The 12968-nt window shown below is 38.8% G+C and overlaps 1 protein-coding gene across 1 annotated transcript; it reads right to left on the bottom strand.

The window, feature by feature from the left end:
• Positions 1–1172: 1172 nt before the first annotated feature.
• Positions 1173–10267, bottom strand: LOC145777129 (uncharacterized). The gene is made up of 9 exons (XM_082588426.1): positions 9926–10267; positions 7974–8049; positions 7834–7895; positions 6257–6367; positions 5501–5605; positions 3314–3398; positions 3169–3230; positions 2395–2490; positions 1173–1311 (listed from the first exon to the last, which is right to left on the bottom strand). Exons 1-9 carry the CDS (start codon positions 9941–9943, stop codon positions 1237–1239), a joined length of 690 nt encoding a protein of 229 aa, XP_082444552.1. The 5' UTR covers positions 9944–10267; the 3' UTR covers positions 1173–1236.
• Positions 10268–12968: the final 2701 nt, after the last annotated feature.

Raw genomic sequence — 12968 nt, 5'->3', positions numbered from 1 at the left:
TCTTTGAGCTTTGCATCGAGACGCGATTGTGTTTATTCAAGTCATAAAGGATGTAACTGTAGTTGAATTGGACAGCGGACATTGGGTGAAACATTGTCGATCAATGAAAACCGCCCAAAAATTAGCTAAAGTCAGTTCTGAGCAGCTTCTAGTGACCACAATGTCTACCACAACCAAACAAATCGTGAAACAACAATGTTACCCATGAACAGCTGGAGGTTGCGTACGTAGAAGATATTTACAACAGACGTGACGTTTTTGGTTCAAGCTGGATCTTATACCGTATAACATGGACGCAAATTTACAAATTGATAATGCCTTGACAAAGATCAGGAAAGTACCGTGAGTAAACTGTTTACTCTCCCGAGCTCTCAAGAAATAGTTGAAATTGATTTGATTTTCATCCTCAGACTGGGAAAGCTTCTTTGAAAGCTTAATCCTGGCAGTTTCACATACTTGTAGCGGCTTTGAACCACTGACGCAGGGCGGTTACCGAGATTGACAGAGTGAAGTTTCCAATTATTTATTGAAGCGTTGCTGTCTGTGAAATATTCCACCCACTAGGTGCCGCTGAATGGAGAGCAGTCCTGAAATGCGTTGCTCAAGCGCACACCCCGAGAGCCGAACCAGCATCTTTTGATCTTGAGTCAGGCACGTAACCACTGAGCTATTGGAGCGGACAACTTTTCCAGTCCCGCACAGTTGTCCATGAAATGCGAATAGGTAGAAATTCAAACAAAGCAACCAGAGAAATTACACTGTTCATTATTATTTTTGATATTGAAAATGAAACAGGAATAATTGTAGATTGGTGTGGTTCTTACATGCCAAGCTATTCAACGAAACATATAGGCTACGTGGGACAATGCAAGATACTACCACGTTTCGTATACTAGATAATGGCCTTATGCACCTTCTTCAATAACCAACTTTAGTTCAAGAAACGTGGTATATAGTACCCTATCTTGGATTGTCCCAGGTAGGCTATATTTTACGTTGAATAATTTGGTGAGTTTGTGCGAAAAGGAGTTGGACAAAAAGTTGAGAATATTGCACCTTCTTCAATGACAAACTTAATCTATTTAACTAACGGTTTTCTCACAAATATTTTTAATTTTGTGTTCACCACACAAGAAAAAAAGAAGATAGGCTATATGTGTAAAGAAGCTTAATACTTTCTGAAATCAAAGTTTTTTGGCACTCAAAAACCAACTGGAACAATCAGTTCAGCTTGGGTTATTCTGCAGGCGCTTTAGAATGAGCACTGCTGTCCTTGCCACCCGTCTGGTGAGTGCCTGATCCATCATCAACCTGATCAAAAGGTCATAATAATATTATGGTTTTATTTACTGTCGCTCTACAACAGCTCAGGTCTTTTAGCGACAGGGTTTATTTTTAATTTCATATCAGGTTTACGATGTCATCACATTATTACCCGACTCATTCTCACTGCGTTATGCAAGAAAGAACACAATCGATATCGTTTTTAAAGTCTTTGATTTGACCCAACCTGAAATCGAATAGAGATTTATTATAGAGCCGAAGACGAGAACCACTCGGCCACTGAGCTGGTGTCAAAAGTTGAAATAAACCTTTTGAAAGCAACTTTGCAACTTTGAAAGCAAAGCAACAACAACAAAAAGAAAACGAAATCACTTGAAGCCAGGCGCGGATTTATGGGGGGGGCCCAGGGGGCCCGGGCCCCCCCAAAATTTTGTGAAAAATTGTATGTTTCCGCATCAAATGGTTTGATATGCTTCTAAACAGCTGATATTAGTCCCTCGGCATCACAATTGATGAAAATGGTTGTTTTAATGTCTATTTTCTAGCATATCGTATATGTCGTAGTATCATCGTTCATATCTGTTTAGCTTTTTCTTTCTTTTTAATTGATTTTCAAATTTTCTGGCCCCCCCCGAAAAAAACTCTTAGATTCGCGCCTGCTTGAAGCAATGTTTACAAGACAAAGGGTATCTTGGAAACACCACCCACGCGTAGCCAACTCTGACGTGAATAGCAATAAATTAGGCTACGTTACAAAGCTTTGCTTGGAAAAGACTTGTAAAGTGTTGTTCCGAAGTCCAAACAACCTCCAGTAAAGAGCCAAGCGACAATGGTTACGCCATTTCTACGATAGCTATAAGGTAGAAATAGTTTAGAAACTTGAAACAATAAACTACGGCCAACTGGGCGGATTAAAGTCTCTTCACTGCAAGTAAAGACTGTGATAGATCAGATTCGTCGCTGCAACAAAAGCTTTCTCATTTCACTGCTACACAGCAATGAAGACACCGAAATTAAATCAGGTGCAGTGCTAATTTTAGTGTTTCTACAAAAAATCTTTTTAGCATCTCTACAGTGTAATCTACTCCACCAAACCTTGGCTTTATATACCTTGGAATGAATTTCTCCAGTGAAGTGGAGCTTCTCGTCATGGATGTGGACGTTTCCTCCACCAGCAACATGATGGGCGTTTTCCAATGAGCCGATCTGTTCGAATAACGCATTCATTAATGCAGGCACCATAGCGCAGCTAACACACATGGCATGGCTCCACTGGGTACCACCACACTGCGAGGTCTACCGTTGGAGAATATAGGTGGATAGACACAAAATGGAAAGAAATTGACCAAAAAAAGCACAAACTTTTCTACAGAACAAATTTTTCTTCTCCCACTTCTCTTTACATTTCACACACACTTTCTCACATTTCTCGTTTTACTCTTACGTTAGTTTGTCGATGAACTCTTTTTTGCAACCATTATTTCATATATTTGCAACATCTCGCGATGTTGAAACGATGTTAAAACGAAGTTTGTCAACTTAGCACTGCTTTGAACAATAAACATCTTCCTTACTTTCATCATAAATCGACTGACAAAGCAGTGTCATTGAAACGTTTGTAAATAAAATTTGGCAAGTAGTGGCGAGTAACCGTTTTCACAAGTCCCTCCACTAAATTGGACTCTGCGATATTATCCATACATTTTCTTTATTCATAATATTTGTCCATGCTTCTCTTCTGGTTCCCGAACTAAAGTGCATCTTTTCATCTCTACTCTTTATACATTTCCCCCCTAAAATATCCTTTCTACTACTTTTATCTGTTCTAGAAGCTTAAACACATCGTTTTTCCCCAATTTGTCAAACAGATAGGCTGAAGCGTACCTTTGATTGGACGCCATCCTTGAAGACCGGCTTCTTGTCGAAGATTTCAACATGTCCACCACCTGTAGAGAAAATTTTATCAAATATTAGAAATTAAAAACATCGAAACGATGCGTTGTAACATTGTACGAGTGGTGTGGTGTACCTGCTTTGTGAGTGGCATTTTCCATAGAGCCGCATTTCGAAGCAACGTTTTTATAGTTCGCGATGGGTTTGCTCGTAATTTTCACCTTAAAAATAAAAAGACAATTACAAATTTGCAAAGATTGCAATACCGGTACTACAACAAAGCTGCAAGATTTCCATCGCGTTACTGTCTTTAAACGCAAAAACAATGTAAAAATCGCACAATTGCAACCTCGACCATCATATTGGACTTTCCAAAACAAGCAAGCTGCTAGTGTCACGAAAAAAATATCCTCACAGGCAATAATTAGCATTGGCATGGAAAGGAAATTCGTTGATTCCTTCGTATTCTTGATAACCATTAAGCTTTTCTAAACTATCCTGCCTCCAGAAAAATAACAAAACTAGGGTTTAGAAATTTACAAATCACAACCAAAACGTTTATCTCTTGTAAAGGAGACAACTATTCTTAAGTGTTGGTGAGCTTGTTATGATGACAGAGTGGGTGTTTCTACTTGGAATTGCTTTGCCATGCACCTGGCATCACTGCAGATGCTAAATAATGCAGAGTGATCACCAGAAAGAAAAATTTCCGACATACAAATATTTGTTTCAGGTAGATTTTGCGGAATTATAAAAATTAAAGACTAAGGAAAATAATTTTTTTGCTTCAAAAATTAAATTTAATCCAAAAAAATAATTTATTTTATTCAGTTTGCAAAACTTGCCCTTTTTACATCGTTTCAGCGTCGCTAGAGTTTAAAACAATGAAAAAATGGAAACTTTTGCAGCATAGAACCATAAAATTGCAAAAGAAAATCTTATTCAATTGATTTTTATGCACAACTGCAACATTAGCCTATATATTCTATAGTGCATGTCGGCTTGCTTTGGATCAATGGCCATGATAAAAGACGAAAGATCTAATTTTATTAGAACATCCAAAGAGAAAAATCTCTGGCAAAGGAAGGCTTCTACATCAGGCCCTTCTGACAAGACTAAGTAAAACAGTAAGAAATGATTTGAAGTTAAATCAAATTGTAAAAATCATAAATTTGCTTGACACCTAGATTTGGAACCTTCTGAAAAATTTGATGAATGAAAAAGTAGCCTATTAGCCTACCAGTAACTGAGAGGTGTAAGATAGCGACATTGCATGGTTGCTTTGCGATACAATAAAAAGTTGTAACTCAGAATGTTTCTGATTGGTGGAGTCAACAAAATAAAGTGATGAATAAAAAAACAGAGAAACTATCATCTTAAGCCAAGATTAGAAGCGTTTTCTACTACAGCAGGGCTTCCCGATTCATTTATCACCCCACACCCCATGGGATTGATAAAGCCAATCTTACACCCCCTGTTTTGAAGCGGAGTGGTTCTGAGAAAAAATTAAAAATACGTACGAAAACAACACAGAAAAGCAGCTCACCGGCCTTTATATGGCTAACAAATAGGAAAAGGGGCCGCCTTTAACAACGCAATCACACAAAATGCGAAAGCGAATAAATAAAGAAATAACACAAACTGAGAACATAATGGCATTAATCAAGATCTTTGACTTTTCTCCTGCCTCTGCCATTATTTTATTGCAAGGGCCACCGGCGTGTAATGCCAATGGCCAATCAGCTCAACTTCGCTCACTCAAATCGACAAAAAAACAATCCAGTTGCTAGTCAGGCCAATATCAGTTCTGTTTTTAGCCTGACTAGTAGCTGACACTTTCCTTTTCGTAAGTCAATCCACAGTCTACAACGTGAAAAACTTCGCTCTCGCTTAAAACGCGTTCTTTAGATATGAAATTGCCAACAATGAGCAACAATTGCAAACAATGAGCAAATTGCTGACACCATATTATCACATTATCCCGCCACCAATCACGTGACGTTCGAACCACAGCCTTTTTGTTATCAGCAACTTGTCGGGTGGTATTTTGTTGTTGTTGTGCATTGGGCTGTATTGGCCAACATAGAATGCTCTGAGAGATAACCACCACCTCCCTCGTTAAACAAAACTCATCTCTATATACGCCGGTATAGCTCTTCTTTCTCGGTGGATTCTCGCACCCCCAGCAACAGCTGCTCGCACCCCCTACCCCCAATCGGGAAGGCCTTTACTACAGGCTATGCACTGTAATACAAAGTATGGTATTTTCAACATAATTTTTTCAACTAAGCACATCTATGGAACAGTCATGAATACAACATACCGGTACATGTTCAGTGTGTCGTCGCTGAGTAGTTGACTCTTTGGAGGGGGGATTGGCTGCCGGCTCGTTTTTTTCACCGGTCGTTCCACTCTCGGCCTCTTTTTGCTGACGAGTTGGTTATAATATACTTAATGCAAAACTTTTTACTCCCTCGTGGCACGTTCATCAAAGTGTCATACATAAGTCAAGTAACAATAGCCGTAGTCATGGACTTCTAAATAGTAGTATCTGGACTGGAAACGCAGTGACCAACATGTGGCCAAACAGTTGGTACAACAGTTGGCCAACAGTGGGCCAACAGGGTTAGTTACTTGGCTGTTGGCCCACTGTTGGCCAACTGTTGTACCAACTGTTTGGCCACATGTTGGTCACTGCGTTTCCAGTCCAGATACTACTATTTAGAAGTCCATGCCGTAGTTTTTCCATTTTCTTTATTTTATGAAAACTGCCTGAGACAATAAACCGACTTAAACCTAATTGTCATGATAACGAAGTAATTTAGAAACTTAAAACAGTAAACAACGGCCAACTAGGCGGATTAAAGTCTCTTCACTGCAAGTATGTGATAACTTACACCAGATTCGCCGTTGCAGCAAAAGCTTTCTTATTCTTATTTCATTACTAAACAGAAATATAAAAGTAAACAATGATCATGCTGCAAAGAGCAAAACTCAATTTGTTGTTAAATCGGATAAAGTGCCGCAAGAAATCTTAACATCTCTACAAAAGATATTTTCAGTGCTATCTATACCAAACCTTGGCTTCATATGCTTTGGATTGAGTTGCTCCAGTGAAGTGGAGTTTCTCGTCATGAATGTGGACGTTTCCTCCACCAGCGACATGATGGGAGTTATCCAATGAGCCGATCTGTTCGAATAACAAGATTCAGTTTGGCAGACCACTGAGGTCTACGTTGCCTTATCCATCCCTCCTAACTTACATAACACACTGGGTTTCTAACTAGTACAAAGAAAAAAGATGCAATAATTTTTTTTTGTATTTCTATGCATTTATTCTACCAATGTCGTACTTTTTCCTAGAATGATACAAATTTGTGTAGGCCGATCTCCCAAGGATGTCCACAACTGGTATTCGAGATAATGCAGCGAGGTTCGACGAAGTAATAATATTTTGTTGTACCATAAACACACAAATCGAGTAGCCTATAACACAGCGAGATTGATATTGTTTATTTGAAACACTCACAGCAAAAAAACTAAATTAAAACAAAAATTGTCGAATGTTTTCAACACCTCATAGTGCCCCGTCCGGAAAAGCAATTGTATTTTTATCTAGGCTACATCTGATGAACAAAATATGGCAGTTAAAGGAATAGTAAAGTAAAAACCTGACTTGGCGATTTTCCACGTTCTTTGTGTTTAACATGCTACCATAAAATGATTTTCAATAAAATTTTACCCCATTGCGGTCTGATCAGCATTCCGCGCCTGCTTTTGTCAGAGCTTTCAAAACGAGAATGGACATGAGCAGCGAAGCGTGCGCCTGTACAGTCTACGTCACTATAGGCGAGCAAACAGTTGATCGCGCAATAATTGTTAGCCTACTGCGGGCGATTTAACTGTAAGCTATGTATGTACATCAAAACAGCAGATTTCAACATCAAAACATCAGACAGTTTGCTCAAAACATCAGATCTGATGTTGAAACATCAGAAGTGGTAACGTGGCTTTTGTTATTGCTGTCGACAGTGACGTATTCTCGAGCAGTGTTTGCACTTTTTGGTCATTTTGAAAAAAAATAAATGAAACCTTGAACTTTGGGCCTTGCCAGTGCCATTGAAAACAATTTTTTTTCGGTAATTCTTTTTGAAATGTATTCTTGAATGTTCAGTTTACGCATTTTAATGCTTATTTCCCGTTTGAAAATTTCATTTAGTATGCCTTTAAAAATTAAATTTTTCAAAAAAAAACAAACAGCACAGTGATCACTGATTAGTACTTCTGACTAGTTCAACACTCAACATCATACACAAGATAATGTTGGTTTATGGTAGGCTAGCCTACTACTAGACAAACTCCACCCAAGCTCTAATATTACTTTATCGCAATAATAGGCTAATTAGTAATTATTGTGTCAGCCGCTCTTGCTTTCTTTCATGGTGAAGTCGCTGAAATAAAATCTTTAACTTCCCTGCTAACAAAAGTTCATCTCTTTATATCGTTTTACGTTGAAGTGATGCGAAAAGGAAAACTTTTCCAAGTTGGAAAAGTGTTTGAACATTTGAAGAGTAAATGTGAAATTTGAAGTGAAAATAATTTTAAGTTCTTCCAACGCATTGAACGGCTGCTAGAGATGGGATGAAGCAAGCATACCTTCGAATGGGCACTTTTGTTGAAGGCCGGTTTCTTGTCGAAAATTTGAACATGTCCACCACCTGTACAAATTTTTTTACAAAATATTAGAAATTTAAAAGGTCGAAACGATGCAATGTAACATAGTACGAGTGTTGTACCTGCTTTGTGACTGGCATTTTCAAGAGAGCCACATTTCGAAGACACGTTTTTCGAGGATTTGGTGGTCAGTTTCGCCTTAACAAGAAAAATAAACTTAGAAATTAACAAATATTATGGCATTGCAACAAAGCTGTAAAATGTCTATCGCGTTATTATCCAGAACTTCGCGTTCCCAACATCAATTCCTATATGTAACAGTGTTGTTGCTTGTGTGATATTTCACCTACTTGATTCCACTGAATGGAAAGCCATCCTTGGTAAGCGTGCTCAAACGCACACCCCGAGAGTTGTCCACCTCGTTAGCTCAGTAACTATGTGCCTAACTCAAGATCAAGGGCCGCTAGTTCGGATCTCGGATGTGCCCTTAAGCAACGCCTTTCAGGACTGTTCTCCATTCAGCGGCATCTACTGGATGGACTAATTTCCCGGCAACAAGACTTCAACAATCAGAAACTTCCCTCTGTCAATCTCGGTGACCAGGCTTGCGTTCAGTGGTTCAAAGCCTCTACAAGTATGGGAAACTGCCAGCTTGAAGCTCTCAAAAAAGCTTTCCCAATCTGAGGATAAAGATAAAATCAATCAACTGTGCCATTTCTTCATTTACAAATGTCGCTTTGCCAAATGAGCTATCGAGGTGAACTTTATTTACTTCCAGTCGGACTTCATTTTTTCAAATATTTTTTCGATTTGTAATTATATTTGTTCTGTGCTATTGCGAAGCATGAGAAAGTATGTTTAAAACTAAATATTTCCAAAAATTGCAATAGATATTTCAGACAAGCTCGACAGACGTCATGACCAGGGCCCGATTAACCATGAGGCACAGGCTTCAGGCCCCTTGGTTTTGGGGGCCGTCAATTTTTTTTACATTACTACCTTATGCGTAGGTAGTGAAAGTTGTTGTACCGGTGTGTGAACAATTGTTATTTTTGGGTAGCGATTTCAAATTGTGTAACGATTTTGCAGTAACAGTTGAGCACTCCTGCTCTGCATCGAAAGCGATTGCCAATAGGGGCCCCTAAACTTAGCTGTGTCTCGGGCTCCCGTGAGCCTTAATCAGGCCCTGGTCATGACTCAACGTTAAAAACACGAGCTAAATCTGCCAAGCACGATCCGACTCGCCACGTTTGCCACAAGACATTTGGCGAAGCCGACTTTGTGGAATTTGAACAAAGGTGGCTTGTACATTCGCGTAAACAGCGCAAAATCGGGAATTTTCAGATAAAGTTGTTGATGATGTTGTAACTTATATTAACAAGCGATGGGACCAGATATATCTCGCCCCCTTCTGTCAAACACCCAAAGGAGCACCGCACACCTGCCTTCGGGTAACTGACGAAAGGTTATTTGTGAATAGCCTACGTATCGTGTATTCAAAACTTCTTTAACATTTTTATCAAAGGAAAAAGATTATAGCTTAATATCCTTGAATGATGATTTTAGTATTTTTTTGTATAAAAAATGCAACAACAAAAACTTTTTAACAGTTTTTCCATATTAGGTCTACTTGTGGCATGGGTACTATGTCTTGCAGGATAGTAGCTATGTGGCCAGTCCGCCCCGATAGCTCAATTGGTTAGCGCGTCACTTCTGGAACGAAGAAGCTTCAAGATCAAGCGCCGCTGGTTCGACTCTCGGGGTGTGCGCTTGAGCAACGCACGATAAGGACTGCTCTCCATTCAGCGGCATCTAATGGATGGAATAATTCCCTGGCAACAAGACTTCAACAATCGGAAACTTCACTCTGTCAATCTCGGTGACCGGGCCTGCGTCAGTGATTCAAAGCCTCTACAAGTATGCGAAACTGCCAGGATTAAGCTCTGCAAGAAGCTTTCCCAGTCCGAGGATAAAGATTCAATCAATCAATCAATCAATTTAGAATACCTATTCAAATTTACAGTAGGCCTACCATGTCTGATTTTTAATAAGATACCGTAGGCTAACCACTCACAGGTTTGTCTGAATCCATAGTTATTTGGAGTTCAGAAGCAGCAAAAAAACTTGATCTGTCCTTTCACAAGTAGTCTATCATGTAACCTACTTTCTTATTACTATTGGACCTAATCAATTCATAAATCTTCTTAGTAGGTCTGCAATCAGCACAATATTTTTGTAGCTTGTGGATGCTGGGATATGGTAGCCTTATAAATAAAAGGACCGTTAAAAACTCGATTCACTCAAGTAATTAATGCAATTACTAAGGTATAGCAATGCTAATCACGCAGCAACAGTTAACCAGGCTCATTTTAAAGAAAATAAATCGATTTAATTACAACAGCATTTTTACTTTCACAAGGTCAAGAGTAAAATTTAAAAAAATTCTTCAAAGGCTGCAGGTTTAAATATTGTGGCGTAACAATTACATGTTGCGCCACAATGGAAATAGTTACACGAAATTATATTAATATTTAGGCCTAGGTGTGAAGTAAGGTAACATGTAAAAAATAAATGCAGTACCGTTATAGTAAATAGCAAGAGAGTGGATGTAACTAATGTCTAATACAACTCATCTAAAATGAAGTTATTAGGCCAAATAAGTTTCTTACTTAGCCAATATAGAATTAAATAGCCTTTGTGATGATCAAAATTTAGTAATGCAAAGGAATTTATTCTCACACGAGTCAGTTCAATCATAAATAGCTAAAAATCGATTTCGATCAGCTAGGGGAGACCGGGGATAGCTCGAACGATTTTTTGAAAACAGCTCATATTTTTTTTTAATTACTCAACAAGTTCGCCAATGTTATTTTGTTGTAAACTGTAAAGCTTTGCCAAAAAAGGGTAGGAGTATCGTTTGTTTCAGCAAACCGGAAATGCTCATAAAAAGCATAATTTCTACGCAGTAGCGTAACCAGGAAATTTGAAAGAGGGGGTTATGACAACCCAGCGGCGGGGGGTCTGGGGGACCTCCCCCAGAAAATTTTGAAAAATTACTTTGAATTTGGTGCATTCTGAGAGCATTTTCAACAAAAATGTGAGTATGAATATTCCTGTAATATGATGCTGTCCGGTGGCATAGCAAAAGGATAAGATCATGTTTTCTTCGGCATTTTTCGGAAATAAAGCTAAGTCTCTATGTTTTCTTGTTGCTAATTCCTGGCTGAGATGTTTGAATGTTTGGTATTGGCAAAACTCGCTCTTTTAATGCAGTTTTGTGTAAAATTAGGCAATTTTTTTTTAGACTGAAAGCATCATTCTCAATATAGTGACGTCACACGCGTGCCAAAGGGGGGGGTTGTAACCCCCAAAACCCCCCTTGGCTACGCCACTGTTTCTACGGTCTTCAAATGTCCGAAGTTACCCCGGCACCGGGGTAATTTCGGACATGCCTGGGGTAATCTCGGACAGCAATTTTATGCAGACGTTTTTTGAGTTGATTTGACAGTGTATACAGAATATTTGTTTTTCTTTTATATGTCCGAACCATTATGTCTTTAAAATCCAATAAATTATTAAAAAAATCTGAAAATAAGATTTTGTTTTAAGTTTGATTTTTTCCACGGAGATACTTCGGCCATTGTGTCCGAAGTATCCCCGACCACATGACTACAGGTAAATGAAGAAAATATGGCTACCTGATTAACTGCTGGTCAAAGTCATCACTTGCTTATCTGAGTATAGCTTTCTAACTACAACCTCAATCAATAAAAAGTTTGTTTTGGTTAACTGCAACGGAATTATGAACTTACACGTACAATTTTGAAATCTCGATATCACTGATAAAGTTACTTTTTCGACCTCAACTTTCTAAGAAAACTAGACATTCTTTTGTTGGTTTTGTTTCCGTTCACTATTTGTAACTTTATCATTGCTGTTGTTTTCTGACAAAGAAAAATAAATTGAATTGAATGGAGCCACAAAGCTTTGGTAAACGTGATTTAACAATACTCTACTGTGACGTCAAATGCCTTATCCGAGGTATCCCCGCGTCCGAACTATCCCCGGTCTCCCCTAGTAGCTAGATCATCTTCAGTTAAGCTTATTCTATTATTCTATTTGAATAAGCTTAACTGAAGATGATCTAGCTACTAGCTGATCGAAATCGATTTTTAGCTATTTATGATTGAACTGACTCGTGTGAGAATAAAGTCCTTTGCATTGCAATTTACAAGACATGCAACCGAGTCGTTCATATCAAGCATTTAATTGTTGTGGGTTTGACACCTGTCGGAAGATATTTCATTTTCTTGATTCAAAATTTAGTATCATCATCGGCCATGTCTGAATAAGGCGTCGGCTACGGTGAGCTGCCACAACGATTGATCGTTCACTGTTCTTATTAAATTTACAAAATTCTGGTTTGTTTATGCTAAAATGTTGTTAAAAATTTCCAAACGAAGACGCCCCCGGTGCCTCTGTCCAAAAAGCCGCTCCATCATTACCGAATGCTCAATTCCGCCCTTGCGATGGACGTGTCCGATAAATGTCATTTGCCTTTTTATAACAGTTCTAATGAAGACGCCAGGGATACATCCAAAACGTCTCCACACTTCTTCATTGGTGATGTTTAAATGTTATCCTCCTACTGATATGCCTTCGTTGCCATCTAGATGTCGCAAGATCATTTTGTCGTAGAGTGAAAAAATATCATGCGAGACTCCACACTGTCTCACACCTCTTTGAATTTATGTCCACGTGCTCAGTTCGCCATCTATCCAGACTGCTGCTGATTGACCCCAGTAGAGATTTCCAATAAGTCGGAGATCTTTACGATCTGTGTCTAGGCTTTCAAGCATCCCCATAAGTGGCTCTTGTCTAACACGGTGGAAGACTTTGCTGTAGTCCAAAAAGCGGAGGTAGGATACAGGTTTTCCCTGTGTTCTATCGACCTCTCAGCAATTAAGTGTTCCATTTAGGATTGTGGCATTCCTAGTTCCTTATCTTTCACAAATCCGCATTGCACATCTGAGATTTCAGGACAGATCAATCTGCGTAATCGATGAAGTGAAACGATAAGAAAAAATTGGGTGACATTACTCATTAGACCAGTGGTT

The sequence above is a fragment of the Aplidium turbinatum genome, chromosome 9 (assembly GCF_918807975.1).
Source record: "Aplidium turbinatum chromosome 9, kaAplTurb1.1, whole genome shotgun sequence".
In the NCBI taxonomy this organism is placed as follows: domain Eukaryota; kingdom Metazoa; phylum Chordata; class Ascidiacea; order Aplousobranchia; family Polyclinidae; genus Aplidium; species Aplidium turbinatum.
The sequence above is the reverse complement of the archived record's forward strand: the minus strand, read 5'-3'. Positions and strand labels throughout refer to the sequence as shown.